The 12293-nt window shown below is 53.7% G+C and overlaps 1 protein-coding gene across 4 annotated transcripts in view; it reads left to right on the forward strand.

Moving 5' to 3' along the window:
• Positions 1-11421, forward strand: part of Abcg1 (ATP binding cassette subfamily G member 1) — a 62949-nt gene extending 51528 nt beyond the window's left edge. For all 4 annotated transcript variants that reach the window (XM_008827361.2, XM_008827363.2, XM_008827362.3 and 1 more), the window contains 10 exons: positions 570-715; positions 2120-2243; positions 2604-2718; positions 4342-4490; positions 4646-4747; positions 5786-5954; positions 7393-7493; positions 7710-7868; positions 8844-8962; positions 9930-11421. In XM_008827361.2, the coding sequence (XP_008825583.1) occupies positions 570-715; positions 2120-2243; positions 2604-2718; positions 4342-4490; positions 4646-4747; positions 5786-5954; positions 7393-7493; positions 7710-7868; positions 8844-8962; positions 9930-10158 (1413 nt within the window). In that variant the 3' untranslated portion in view covers positions 10159-11421. The remainder of the gene's footprint in view (positions 1-569; positions 716-2119; positions 2244-2603; positions 2719-4341; positions 4491-4645; positions 4748-5785; positions 5955-7392; positions 7494-7709; positions 7869-8843; positions 8963-9929) is intronic.
• Positions 11422-12293: the final 872 nt, after the last annotated feature.

Raw genomic sequence — 12293 nt, forward strand, 5'->3', positions numbered from 1 at the left:
GGCTGGCTCAAAGAACCCACAGGGGCTGGACTCACATGTTTCATGTGACATGAGAGGCTGCCAGGGACTTCATGTTTACCATGTGCCAAGTGTTCTTCCAGGTACTTTGCCATCATGTATTTAATGGTCAGTGACCCTTTGTGCTGGTCACAGACCTGATCAGCCATCCACTTACATGTCCATTAATCTATCCATTGATCAAATATTTATAGGACATTGACTCCATACCAGGCGCCGGGCTAAGCTTAGAGATGAAGGACAGTGCTGGGTCACCAGCCAGAGGCTGAGGGAAGACACCAGCTCTTGGTTCCAACTCCCACTTTATTTCTTGGCTCTTGACAATTATGTCTCTGGCTCCAGTCAGGATGACCGGCTTGGAGACAACATCTGCCACTCACATCGGTGGCCTGGGGCAGCCCAGCACTGAGGGCTTCTGTGTGTGGGCTGGCAAGGTGTGTCCCGCAGGGCAGGCCAGGGCATCCTGCAGGGCTCTGTCTGCACATGTTCCTGATAGCCATGAGGTTGGAAGTTTGATTTCCTAATGGAGACTCTGCTTCTACTGCCCACAGGTCAAGGAGATCCTAACAGCACTGGGCTTGCTGTCCTGTGCTAACACACGCACAGGGAGCCTTTCAGGAGGCCAGCGGAAGCGCCTGGCCATCGCGCTGGAACTGGTCAACAACCCTCCAGTCATGTTCTTTGATGAGCCCACCAGGTAAGTCCAGACCAGTCTGGACTGGTGACTGGGAAAGGACAGGGAAGAGTCCCTTCCAGAGACTGTGCTAAGGTTTTTACCTCATTGTGGTCCCAGAGCTGTAGAAACTGTCCTGCTCCTCTGGGATGGAAGGACAGGGGGGCTGGCTTACGTCTCTCACCCCTGCACAGGCATACATGTGCTCAGAGGGTCTGTGATACACACTAATATGCAAATATGGTTATGGGAAACAGCCTTTCATGGGGTCCATCTCTCCCTTGCTGAATCCCTGTGGCATAGCATCCTGAGGGCCAGTGCTGCAGGATGTTCAGAGAGAGAGGCCCGATGTCCCGTGTTTTGTAGCACAGGGTTTGTTAGCACTTTCTCCCACCTTGAATGACTCAGTGGCTCTCTGTGACCACAGGAGCCCTGAGTCCTGTTCTGGAAATGCCTGTGTACATTTGGGAACATGCTGGTCTAGAGTCCTGGCTCCAGAGTCTGCAGGCAGTGAATCAGCCCACCTTTTTCCTAAGCATGTTGTGTTCAGGAGTCCCCAACAGAGTAGGCTGACTGCACAGGGCTGTTCCTGAATGACTTCAGCCAGACTTGTCCATACCACCCCACTGTGCACTTACCTTTTGGATGCAAACTGAACTCCAAAGTAGTCTCCAGCATCACCGGGAGGAGCACATCTGCCTCAGCCCAGCTCAGTACCTGGCTCACAGTACTTAGGAGTGCCTCTGTACAGATATTTCAGAGGAGGCAAAGGTGACCACAAGAGCCCTCAGCATTATCTTTCACAGCTTTACTGCCCCGGGGGCAGAGTCGGTTCTCAGGGGCTGCCTGCTGGACCCAGGAGCTACCCAGTGGAAGGACAGGAACGAGATAGGGCTGGGGGTGCTAGGCAGGAGAGGAGAGAAGAGGGGCCAGGGTAGGACTGCCAGACACTGGCAAGGCCCCCAGCAAACCCCAGGATGCCACCTCCCCTTAAACAACTCCAACATAGTTAGGAAAAACTTCAGCAGGCTGTAGCCCAGGTGGTCCTCTCTCACAGCCCCAAAGTTAGAGAGACAGGGCACTGTGACTGCTGACCACCAGGCCTCACTGCTTACTTGGGAGCTCAGCTGTGTACTGAGGCAGTTCTGATGCCCTGAGCCAAGGCAGGTGGGGACCCCCCCATTGTGTTCTCATTTCTTCAGACCCTTGCTCTTCTCCGGCATTCTTGTGGGGAGTCACCATGCACAGCCCCCACTGAGGCTCCACCACTTGACAGTTACACAGGCTGAGCAGAGCCTGAGCTTGCATGGCATGGCTACAAGTCCTGTTCCAGGCCCTCCCTCAGCAGCGGCCTCTCAGTCTCCCAGGGTCTGGGGCAGTGGACTTGTTTCTGCCACTCCAGCATCTCACGGTGTCCTTGATTTGCAGCGGCCTGGACAGCGCCTCCTGCTTCCAAGTGGTGTCCTTGATGAAGGCGCTGGCCCAGGGCGGCCGGTCCATCGTTTGCACCATCCACCAGCCCAGTGCCAAGCTCTTTGAGCTCTTCGATCAGGTATGTGGGCCCTGGCCCTTGACCTAAATCTCCACCTCAGACTCCCACTCCAGACCCCTACTCAAGACCCCTGGCTAGACTAGGGCAGTCATGGAAAATCAGGCCCTACATCCTAACTCCTTTACTAGTCCCCAGGGTGATTAACTGACTGGCTGGTTGAATAACTGGTTTGACTGACCGACACACTGACTGACTGATGGATGGACAGATTCCCAACTGGCATTGGTTGGCTGATAACTGGCTGGCTGGCTGGCTGGCTGGCGGGTTGGCTGACTGACTACCAACTGACTGACAGACTGGGAACCTCCACTGCTTCACAGAGGCTGGTGTTGATGCCATTTCTTTCCTCCTCTCTCCCAGCTTTACGTCCTAAGTCAAGGACAGTGTGTTTACCGGGGGAAGGTCTCGAATCTTGTGCCATATTTGAGGGATTTGGGTCTGAACTGCCCCACCTACCACAACCCTGCAGACTTTGGTGAGTAGAGTCCTACCCAGCTGGAAGGAAAGGAACTCTTTCTTACTCTTGACGTTCTACCTCCATCTGATGCTGGAGTCTAGAATTGCTGCAGTATCCCACAAATGACTCAGGGGCATCCAGTGGGGGACCTTGTTGGAGACTTCAGGAGGTCTCTCTCTTCCAGGAGGACCTGCCTGATGCCTGGAAATGCCCTGGCCTTCCATGGCCTCACAATCCATCTCCCAGCTCTTACCTCTGTGAGGAGACCAATGTCCAAGATCCCAGCTCCCTGTAGTGACCCCACTCCTCAGGGACACTCGGAGGTCCCAGGTGGACAGTCCTCCTTGCTTTCCTCCACAGTCGTGTTTCTAAAACCTTGGACCAGATTTTCTTTTCATCTCCTAAACTGTGTCCAGGAAGAGCAGGCTCTGGGGAATGTTCCTCACCCAACCCACAAGAAGCAGACTGTGACAAAGATGTGGAGGGAGGACCAGAAGTAGATGAGTGAGAGAGCACCACTTGAAGGATCTGGGCATAGTTAAAAGCCCTGGGGAAGAGCTGCCTGGTAGTTAGCTGCTGACTCCTTAACAAGAGAGGAAGGGCCTGTTGAAGTGCTGTGAGGGAAGGGAAGTGGGAATCCAGAGGGCAGGACAGGCAGGAGGAGAACATGGAGGAAGACAAGAGGGAACCTGGTGAACTGGACTGTCTCACTGCCCCCTTGAGGAAAGGCAGGGGCTGCCGTGCTTAGGGGTGGCTGAGTAGTTCTGGGAGTTTGGAGGTGTGCCAAGCAGTGCATCTTGTTAGAACTGTAGCTGATGCTTTTCTAGGGGGTCCTAATGTGCTCTAGCTTAGAGCTTACAGGTTGGGAAAGGGGTTTCACCAAAGGGTGCAGGGGAGGAAGGGCCTTTGGTATCAGTAGTCTGGTATTGAGATGAGGGCTGTGCTGCCCAGGGAGGTGGAGGAGGAAGGAGGGGGAAGCTAGACTGGGGAACACACTGGTCTCTGGATAGTAGAGAGCTGCTGTCACCGTGGAGTGAGGACCAGTCAGCCACAGCAGCAGTAGTCAGGACATGGGGAACCTGGACCCAATAAGGGGGTCCAGGAGGGACAGAGGAAGCAAGGGAGGATGGTCAGGGGAGGAGCTGCTCCCTGGGATATGAGAGGCATGGGCTGTGGTCCATGGGTCCTCAGGGCAGTGGACCCCATGCCATATGGGCCTCCCTTCCCTGGGGGAGCGTCTGTTGCCTCCTACTCTCAGCGCTCCAGTGAGGAGCTGCTGGTTTCTGGCTCTAGTCGGTGCCAGCCCAGAGCATGCATTCGGTGGACGCTGGGCAAATGGTCATGCCATAGACACGTGAGCTCCTAGCTTCCTGGGTGAGCTGACCACAGGAAGCGTACCTTTGCAGTTCTGGTCCCCTGAGTCTGTGAGGGATTTGCCGGGGGTTGAGAGAGAACTCCAGTCAATCAGCAACTTGGCGATTGGTGCTGTGGCCCTCAATGGCACCAACGCTCATTTTAAAACATTCTCACCACAGTAATGACTTTCCTTTGCAAAGTGACAGAAACTCATGGTTCCCATCAGCGCTAGGGTGCCTCTTGCCAGGAGCCTTGGTCTGATCTCATCTTCTGTGTCCTCTCCAGTCATGGAGGTGGCATCAGGCGAGTACGGTGATCAGAACAGCCGGCTGGTGAGGGCCGTGAGGGAGGGCATGTGCGACTCTGACTACAAGAGAGACCTCGGGGGCGATGCTGATGTGAACCCATTTCTCTGGCACCGACCCTCTGAAGAGGTAAAGCAGGCAAAGCGATTGGAGGGGTCTGGGGAAAGGTCATGTGGGGCAGCCCGTGTGCTGGATGCACCTGCCTCGTGAGCACCCTCCCTCATCAAGGAAGGCATGGCGGGCAGGCGGGCAGCTCACCCACCCCCTTCTCCATGTGCTCCCAGGACTCTGCCTCCATGGAAGGCTGCCACAGCTTCTCCGCCAGCTGCCTCACCCAGTTCTGCATCCTCTTCAAAAGGACTTTCCTGAGCATCATGCGGGACTCGGTAAGGGTGACCTCAGTGTCCCCGATGGCCCTGGGAGTCCTCACTGCCTCCTGCCACTGGAAAGCTTTCAGGTTGCTTTCCCTCAGTGTGCATCAGTCAGCTGTCACTGCTGTGCAGCAGTAATAAAAGGCCCCAAGATGTCTGTGTCCATCAGAGCTGGTGTGTGTCTTGCTGGTGGTGTATCTGTGCTGTGGGCTGAGGTGGGCTTGGTCCCATCTGCTCTCACCCTGGGCCCCAAATGGAGGATAGCCCCTGTATGGACCTGTGTGAAAGTACCAAAGGGAGACTGAGGCTCCTGGTTAGAGGCACCAAATGGTCACTTGTGCTCACGTTTCATTGGCCAAAACAAGCCAAGTGGCCAAGGTGAGGGGGTCAAGGTAAGTTCATTCAAGGAAAGCTGGGCAGTCATACAGAGAGGAAGGCAGGGAATGAAGGAGACGTGATAACTCCCGTAGGTGCCCTGCCTGGCAGGCTACATGGTCAGTGTGGACACAGGGCCCTGTGTTGGAAGAGTCATAACTCACAATAAGTGCCGGGGGTTTGAACCAGTGACCCCCGCGCAGTGATGATTGGGGATGTGTAAGCACGCCGTTCACCAGCCCAACCTGCCCCCAGTACCAGGAACACTCAGGTGCAACGGGGAGCCTAGTCAAGCAGGAACTCATTTATTACAGATGTTACAGAGCTGATAAAGGCACCTGGAAATCCCCCTCCCCCCGAGGGTGTATCTTAAGGATGGTCATGCGCTGATCATGCACTCCTCAGCAGTGAGAAGTATCCTTCAGACTTTTAAAGCAAGTCAGGCTGTGCCCCAGTAACTTCCTCTCAGACCTCTACAAAGTGGGGCCTTTAGGTCCCCACAAATAAGGCTCATGGACATTGTAACCTGAACCAGAACTCTCAGTGAGAGCCTCTGGTATAGCCCATCCAGATGGATCATAAGATCTGCTGTGGGACTCGGGGTCCAATACCTCCAGAGGCCTTGGCCCTGTTCTCTGACTGCTGTGTGCACCGGATGAGACTCATGCCCACCCTCAGGTCCTGACACACCTGCGCATCACCTCGCACATCGGGATCGGCCTCCTCATCGGCCTGCTGTACCTGGGGATCGGGAATGAAGCCAAGAAGGTCCTGAGTAACTCCGGCTTCCTCTTCTTCTCCATGCTGTTCCTCATGTTCGCTGCCCTCATGCCTACCGTTCTGACCTGTGAGTGTGCCTTCCTCTCTAGCTGGGACTCCTACACACACCGGTTGACACCTGACCGGGGCTGGCTTTTCCAGACACACAGTATCTTGATGTTTCAAATTCTACCTTTATGTGTTAACAAAACGGGTTTTATTGTATTTACTGTTGGATAAGAAAATACTGTACTTGAGGGCTGTGGAGAAGGGTCAGTTGGTAAAGTGCTTGCCAGGCAAACCAAAAAAAGTTAAAAAAAAAAACAAAACCAGACATGTGGTGTGTGCTTGTAATCCCTTCCCAGTACAGGAGAGGCAAAAGCAGGTGGGTTCCTGGGTCTCGCTGGCCAGCCAGTCTTACCTACTCTAGGCCAGTAAGAGACCCTGTCTCCATAAAACAAGATAGATAGATGGTGTTACCTAAGGGATGACACCCAAAATTGACCTCTAGTTTCCACATAACATATCCACACGGGTTACAAACACATGGACTTGCATATGTGAAAACACACACACACACACACACACACACACAGAAAAAACTGTCTTTAGTCCAAATAATCAAATCTCAATGAATGGAAAGTGAGAAAACACAGCAGAAGGCAATGGAGGGAAATTTCCCGAAGTTAGCTACTCAGGAGACTGTTAAATGTTGCTGCTTAAGTGGTTTTGGCTGTTCAGATAACCTGGCTTGGCCAGATCTGGTCGGTTCACATGCAGTCCGCCTTCAGTCATCCTGGGCCACGCATGCAGAAATACAGTGTCCACTCCTGCCCCACAAGCCTGCCTCCCTGAGCCACCCTGAATTTCAGAGAGCAGTTTGCAGAAAGGGGTTGTGGTCAGGGAGCTGACGAACCCAGCAGGGACAGGGCTGGTTCGACCATTCCCACTGGTCACACGGACACGCTCCACTCTGGCTCTTCATGTGGTCACTTGTGTTAGTTACTTTTCTGTTGCTGTGTCATTTTGGCTCAGAGTTCCAGGGATAGAGTCCATCATGGTGGGGCAGGCAGGGAGTGCTGGTGGGAACAGGAAGCTGGCTGGTCTTGTTTTATCCTCACACAGGAAGAAGAGAGTGAGAACAGGAAGTGGGGTAAGGCTATGAACTGTCAAAAGGCTGCCTTCTGTGATGTAATTCCTCCAGCAAGTCTCCTAAAGGTTCCAAAACCTCCCCAAACAGCACCACCACCTGGGGACCAGGTGTTCAAATACGCATGTCTCCCTTTGAGGGACGTCTCTCACTCAAACTACCATACACTGTTTAAGTTAGAGATGTGCCTGGTGACAATTTTTCCAGAACAGTGAAACCCTTCCAACCTTTTGCTTAAAAATCTGAGTATTAGAGTGTTAGAGGTCCACACTGTGGCACAGGTCAGAGCTGCTGGGGCTCAGCCCGAGGTCATCTGCGGTGCATATCTGGCTTGCTGGCCATGCCCACTGGAGCCATCTCTGTTTTCCTGCCCTAGTTCCCCTAGAGATGAGTGTCTTCCTCCGGGAACACCTGAACTACTGGTACAGCCTGAAGGCTTACTACCTGGCCAAGACCATGGCTGACGTCCCCTTTCAGGTACGTGAGCCACGGGTGACTCAGACAAGGGGGTAAGAATTCTCCATACCCTACAGAGTGTATAGAACCTATTTCACCTCACGTTCTGCCGAGGAGCAAAGCAGGCAACCTTCCCTGATCTAAGGAGTCTGGTGGGAACTGGGGTCGAGACCCGAGAGGGCAACAGCTGCCTGCGAGCCAGGCAGAGCCCTGGGGTCACAGGCTCTATGTTTGCAGGTCATGTTCCCTGTGGCCTACTGCAGTATCGTATACTGGATGACGTCACAGCCATCGGATGCTGTGCGCTTTGTTCTGTTTGCTGCACTGGGTACCATGACCTCTCTCGTGGCCCAGTCCTTGGGCCTGCTGATTGGAGCTGCCTCCACGTCCCTACAGGTACCGGTCAAGGAGGTGCTGAGCGCTGGGCTCCCCTTCATGGCCTCAGTCTGGTGGGGCCCCGGCTGCTTCACTTGGTGACCCTCCCTCATAGCTCTGCCTTAAACATCCAGATGGCCTTACAAAGTGGTTCTCATGGGAAAGAATGGCATTGCCCTGGGTGGTCAGGCCTGGCCCTCTCACAGTGGTTGTTTGTACCCACCACACACCAAGCACATATACCACTCACACTACAAACACACACATACACCAAACATACTACACATGGCACATACACTATACACACACAGACATACACAATTCCCTCAGTGAATTGTTGCCACATAAGTCAAGAGCCACGTGTTTGTATCCAGATTCTCTGAGCCCACTCAGCTACTCGGGGTGAGAGCCTGTACCTGCCACACCTTGGAGAGGCTTCAGTCTCTCCCTCAGAGGCCGGCCAGTGAGGGCTGCTGCTTGCCAGCTATGTGCCTGGGGCTGTCCTTAGCTCTCAGGGGCAGCCTGAGGAGGGACGGCAGGACCCTAGGGGAGGAGCTTTCTAGTGGGTCCCCTGGGGCCCCTGCATCCTGGCTCTAGGACTGTCACAGCAGGTTGGTGACAGCCTTCCCACCTCTGGGTGAGGCTCTCAGAGAGGAGGCCCTGCTCCAAAGACAGGTACAAACTGTCCACTAAAGCCTCTCTGAGACCATTCCCAGAGGATGTTGGCCGTTGGCCTCTGCCCTCAGGGGATGCTGATCCTTTTGGCAGTCGCCCTCCTCAGCTGGGACCCCTGGACCCCTCTGCAGGAGGCCAGTCTTCAGGCTCTGCCAGGCGATGTTCTTGGTCACCATTTTGTTCCTGTCCTGCCCAGAAGACTCTGGCCCTTTGGGAACCCCTCCTTTTCAGTGGCTAGGGATGATCTCAGAGCTACCTGAGCAGGTAGAGTGTCCCCTGTCCCTCCAGTGAGTGCTGTGTATGTGCCCGCTCCATCCCCAGGTAGCGACGTTCGTGGGTCCCGTGACGGCCATTCCTGTCCTGCTCTTCTCTGGGTTCTTCGTCAGCTTTGACACTATCCCGACATACCTGCAGTGGATGTCCTACATCTCCTATGTCCGGTACCTGTGGGGAGCAGCGGAGGGGGAGGCTCGGGATACGCTGGCCCATTAGTAAAGGGGCACTTGCAAAGCCACTTCTCCTCTGGGTCCAGACAGTACCGGTATCTGTCTTTATATTCTTAGTTTTGTGTGCCTCACCGCCCCTGAGTACGTGCACACATTCTCTCCCTCCCTCCCTCCCTCCCTCTCTCTCCGCCCCCCCTCCCCTTCCCCCTTTCCCTCTCTCCCTGGAGAAGTTATGCACCCTCTTATTCTGGGTGTTTCCACGAGCTGCCTAGGTAAGGGTGTGTACAAAGTGCTGTTTCCAGATCCTGACTCTGAAGCATCCCAGGGTCTTGAGCGGCTCTGTGCACACTGGTCCTTCCCTGGGCAGGGTCTATCTGTGCACACTCGGCCTGCCACCTCTCATCCACCCCCAACTGCAGCCATGTCCATGTGTCACAAAGATCCAGGCTGGGAACAAGTGTTGCTTTTCTAGAATGTCAGTTCAGACCCTGCTATACCGTTCAGGAGGACAGGATGGACACAAAGTCCTTGTACAGCATCAGCCACTCATGTGCTTGCCAGTGCAGGGAAACCAGAGACCAGGCCTTTCTTCTAAAAACTGGTGCTTTTGTTCTGGCAAGACAAGGCTGGGCCAGAAAGGCTTTATCTAAATGCTCCAGCGTGCTTGCCAGGATATCCAGCCCCTGCTGGATCTAACGGTGGAAAAGTGTGCAAGGTCAGAAGAAATCCAAAAGTTGCTTTGATTCGTTTCCCACTGGAGGAACACCTACTGCGTTTGGGAGTTCACAAGTGGCTGTGGAGGATACAGGAATGGGAGCAGAGGGGCCAGGCAGCTCGGTGCACTGTCTTAGGAAGATATTATCAAATCAGGGAGCATTACAGGGGAGGGAGGAGGCGACGGAGAGTCGCAAAGTGACCTTTAGCAATGAGTGACCTTCACACCCGATGCCTTCCTCCCCAGATATGGCTTTGAGGGTGTCATCCTCTCCATCTACGGCCTGGACCGGGAGGATCTGCACTGTGACATCGATGAGACATGCCACTTCCAGAAGTCAGAGGCCATCCTGCGGGAGCTGGACGTGGAGAACGCCAAGCTGTACCTGGACTTCATCGTGCTGGGCGTCTTCTTCATCTCCCTCCGTCTCATTGCCTATTTCGTCCTAAGATACAAAATCCGGGCCGAGAGGTAAAACAGCCAGCGGCCAGCACGGAAGCAAAGCAGACGTTGTGGTCAAGGGCACTGCTGAGAGACGGCAGCACACCTATGCCCGGCGACACAGAGACTCTCCTGACCCAACCTGGAGGCCACGTCGGTCGGTGGTGACCAGTGTTCGGCTCCTCTGCCTGCCAGGCTAGACCTGCTTTCCATTCCCTTTTCTAGCTTTAACTAGGAAGATGTAGGAAGGCTGGGGGGTTTTATGTGAAGAATTTGAAACAACTGGGGCAGAATGTCACCCTGGACCCAGCTGGGGACACACGCTTCCTCAGAGAGATTCCTCGTGGAGTCCAGGGTGGGTTGGTCGCTGGGGAGGCCCATATCTTGGGGGACTCTGCCTGACGACTGTCTTTTCTCACAGTCTTTCTAAAGCTCATCTCATTTCTGATGAAGTCACTTTTGGAGCCAAAGTTGATAAATTTCATTCATTTTGAGAGATTGTATCTTTTTAGTACTTGTTGAGGAAGTGTTCAGGGTAAACTACATATTTTGCTTAGAGATAGAAGGGGTTCCACCTAGCCACTGAGTGGGGCTCGTAGGCAGATCCATGGAAGGAAATGCAGGCTGCAGGTGAGGGAAACCATAACACCAGCCGCACTGGGCCAACGGAGACCGCGAGCGACGTCTGCAGGGCTGAAGGGAAGCTGGTCAGCACTTTCCTTTCCATGTTTTCTTATCTTAAGCAAAACAGATGGATTCTTCCTAGCTTTCTGGTCACCTTCATTTTGCCAAGGAATGTGTAGAAGATCAACCTTGTCAATTTTTAAAGAGCATTTTCCCGTCACTTGTCACATCAACTACCTCCACTGAATCTGGAGGGGCCCGACCTGGGGACACTTCAGAGATGGCCTCGAGCACCTGTGAGGGGCCAGCCAGCCAGGTCCAAGGGGAAGTGCAGGTGGGTTTCCCCTTTAAGGGTCTTCCTTCCAGAGCACCACCGCCCTAGGATCTCCTGCAAAAGTCTGTGAGCAGATCGGCTAACCCCCTTGAGCCTGTTTCTTCTCTGTAAGAATTAAACTAGATAGTGTTCAAGGTTGTCGTCAGCTCTGACAGGTTCTAAGATGCCTTGGTTGTGGCCTTGAAGCTTTTGTTTCCTACTTGTAGAGTGTAAGGGTCCGACTTTTACATGCGCATGGATCTGCTTTGAAAATGTTGAGATTCTTTTTATTTTTTTTCACTCCTAGAGCTTTTTCTAGAAAACAATTGAAATGCACATTAAAATGCAATTTTCATTTGGCTTGTTCTGTACAAACGTGGCACTGCCTTCTAGATTCAGCTTTTAACCAGGGACACAATTAGCCTTTATAAAGTCTTCATTTAATTTCAAGAGAAGCGTTAGGCATTGCACCCAGAGTGGTACTGCCCAGTGACAGCCAGTGAAGTTGGAGCTGGAATTGCACCCGGTGAGGTCAATGCCGAAAGAGCCTGTTCCATCCATGTTCCCATTCGCTGATTCGTGTGATGGGTCGTGCACGGCAGGGGCTGCTCTGTGGAGGGCTGATCATCTTCTCTCCACAGATGGCAGCCCCTCTTTTCTGAGACTGGTGCACCATGTCTCGCATTCCAGAGGGAAGCGGAGAGACTGCTCCGTGTCTCGAATCTGGAAGAGGTACCTCACCCTCCAGAGACGATGTTCTCTCTTCTCCAGATTTCCCCTCCCCCTGTGAAAAACATGTTGCCATCCCGTGGCAGGTGAAGATGTGACGGAGTCTTCCAAGGAACAGAATGAGTTCAAGCTTGGGATGTGATGGCTGGTAGGCTACTGGCAGGCAGGGTGACACAGGTGGTTGAGAAAGGACATTGACCAGAGCAGGTGAGGGGTCAGAGGTCACCCCACGGGTGGCATTGCTTGCTTGCTCCAGCAGTCTTGAGGAACACTGGCGGCCACACTAGGGGATGCTGTGTCCTTGTTCCCCATCCAGTTTCCACGCCATCCCGGGGTGTGGTTCTGCTTGCCACCATGTGCAGCTCAGATTCGAGTGTTGCATTTCTAGATTGCTCCCTCTGGATCTGTTGCCACTCGCTGTTTGAGTCACAGTGAGGTGGTACCTGGCAGTGTACGGTCTTCCCTACTCTAAGATGAAACTCCGGTCACCTTTGCAATGTAGC

This window comes from Nannospalax galili, unplaced genomic scaffold (assembly GCF_000622305.1).
Source record: "Nannospalax galili isolate Female #2095 unplaced genomic scaffold, S.galili_v1.0 scaffold652, whole genome shotgun sequence".
NCBI lineage: Eukaryota > Metazoa > Chordata > Mammalia > Rodentia > Spalacidae > Nannospalax > Nannospalax galili.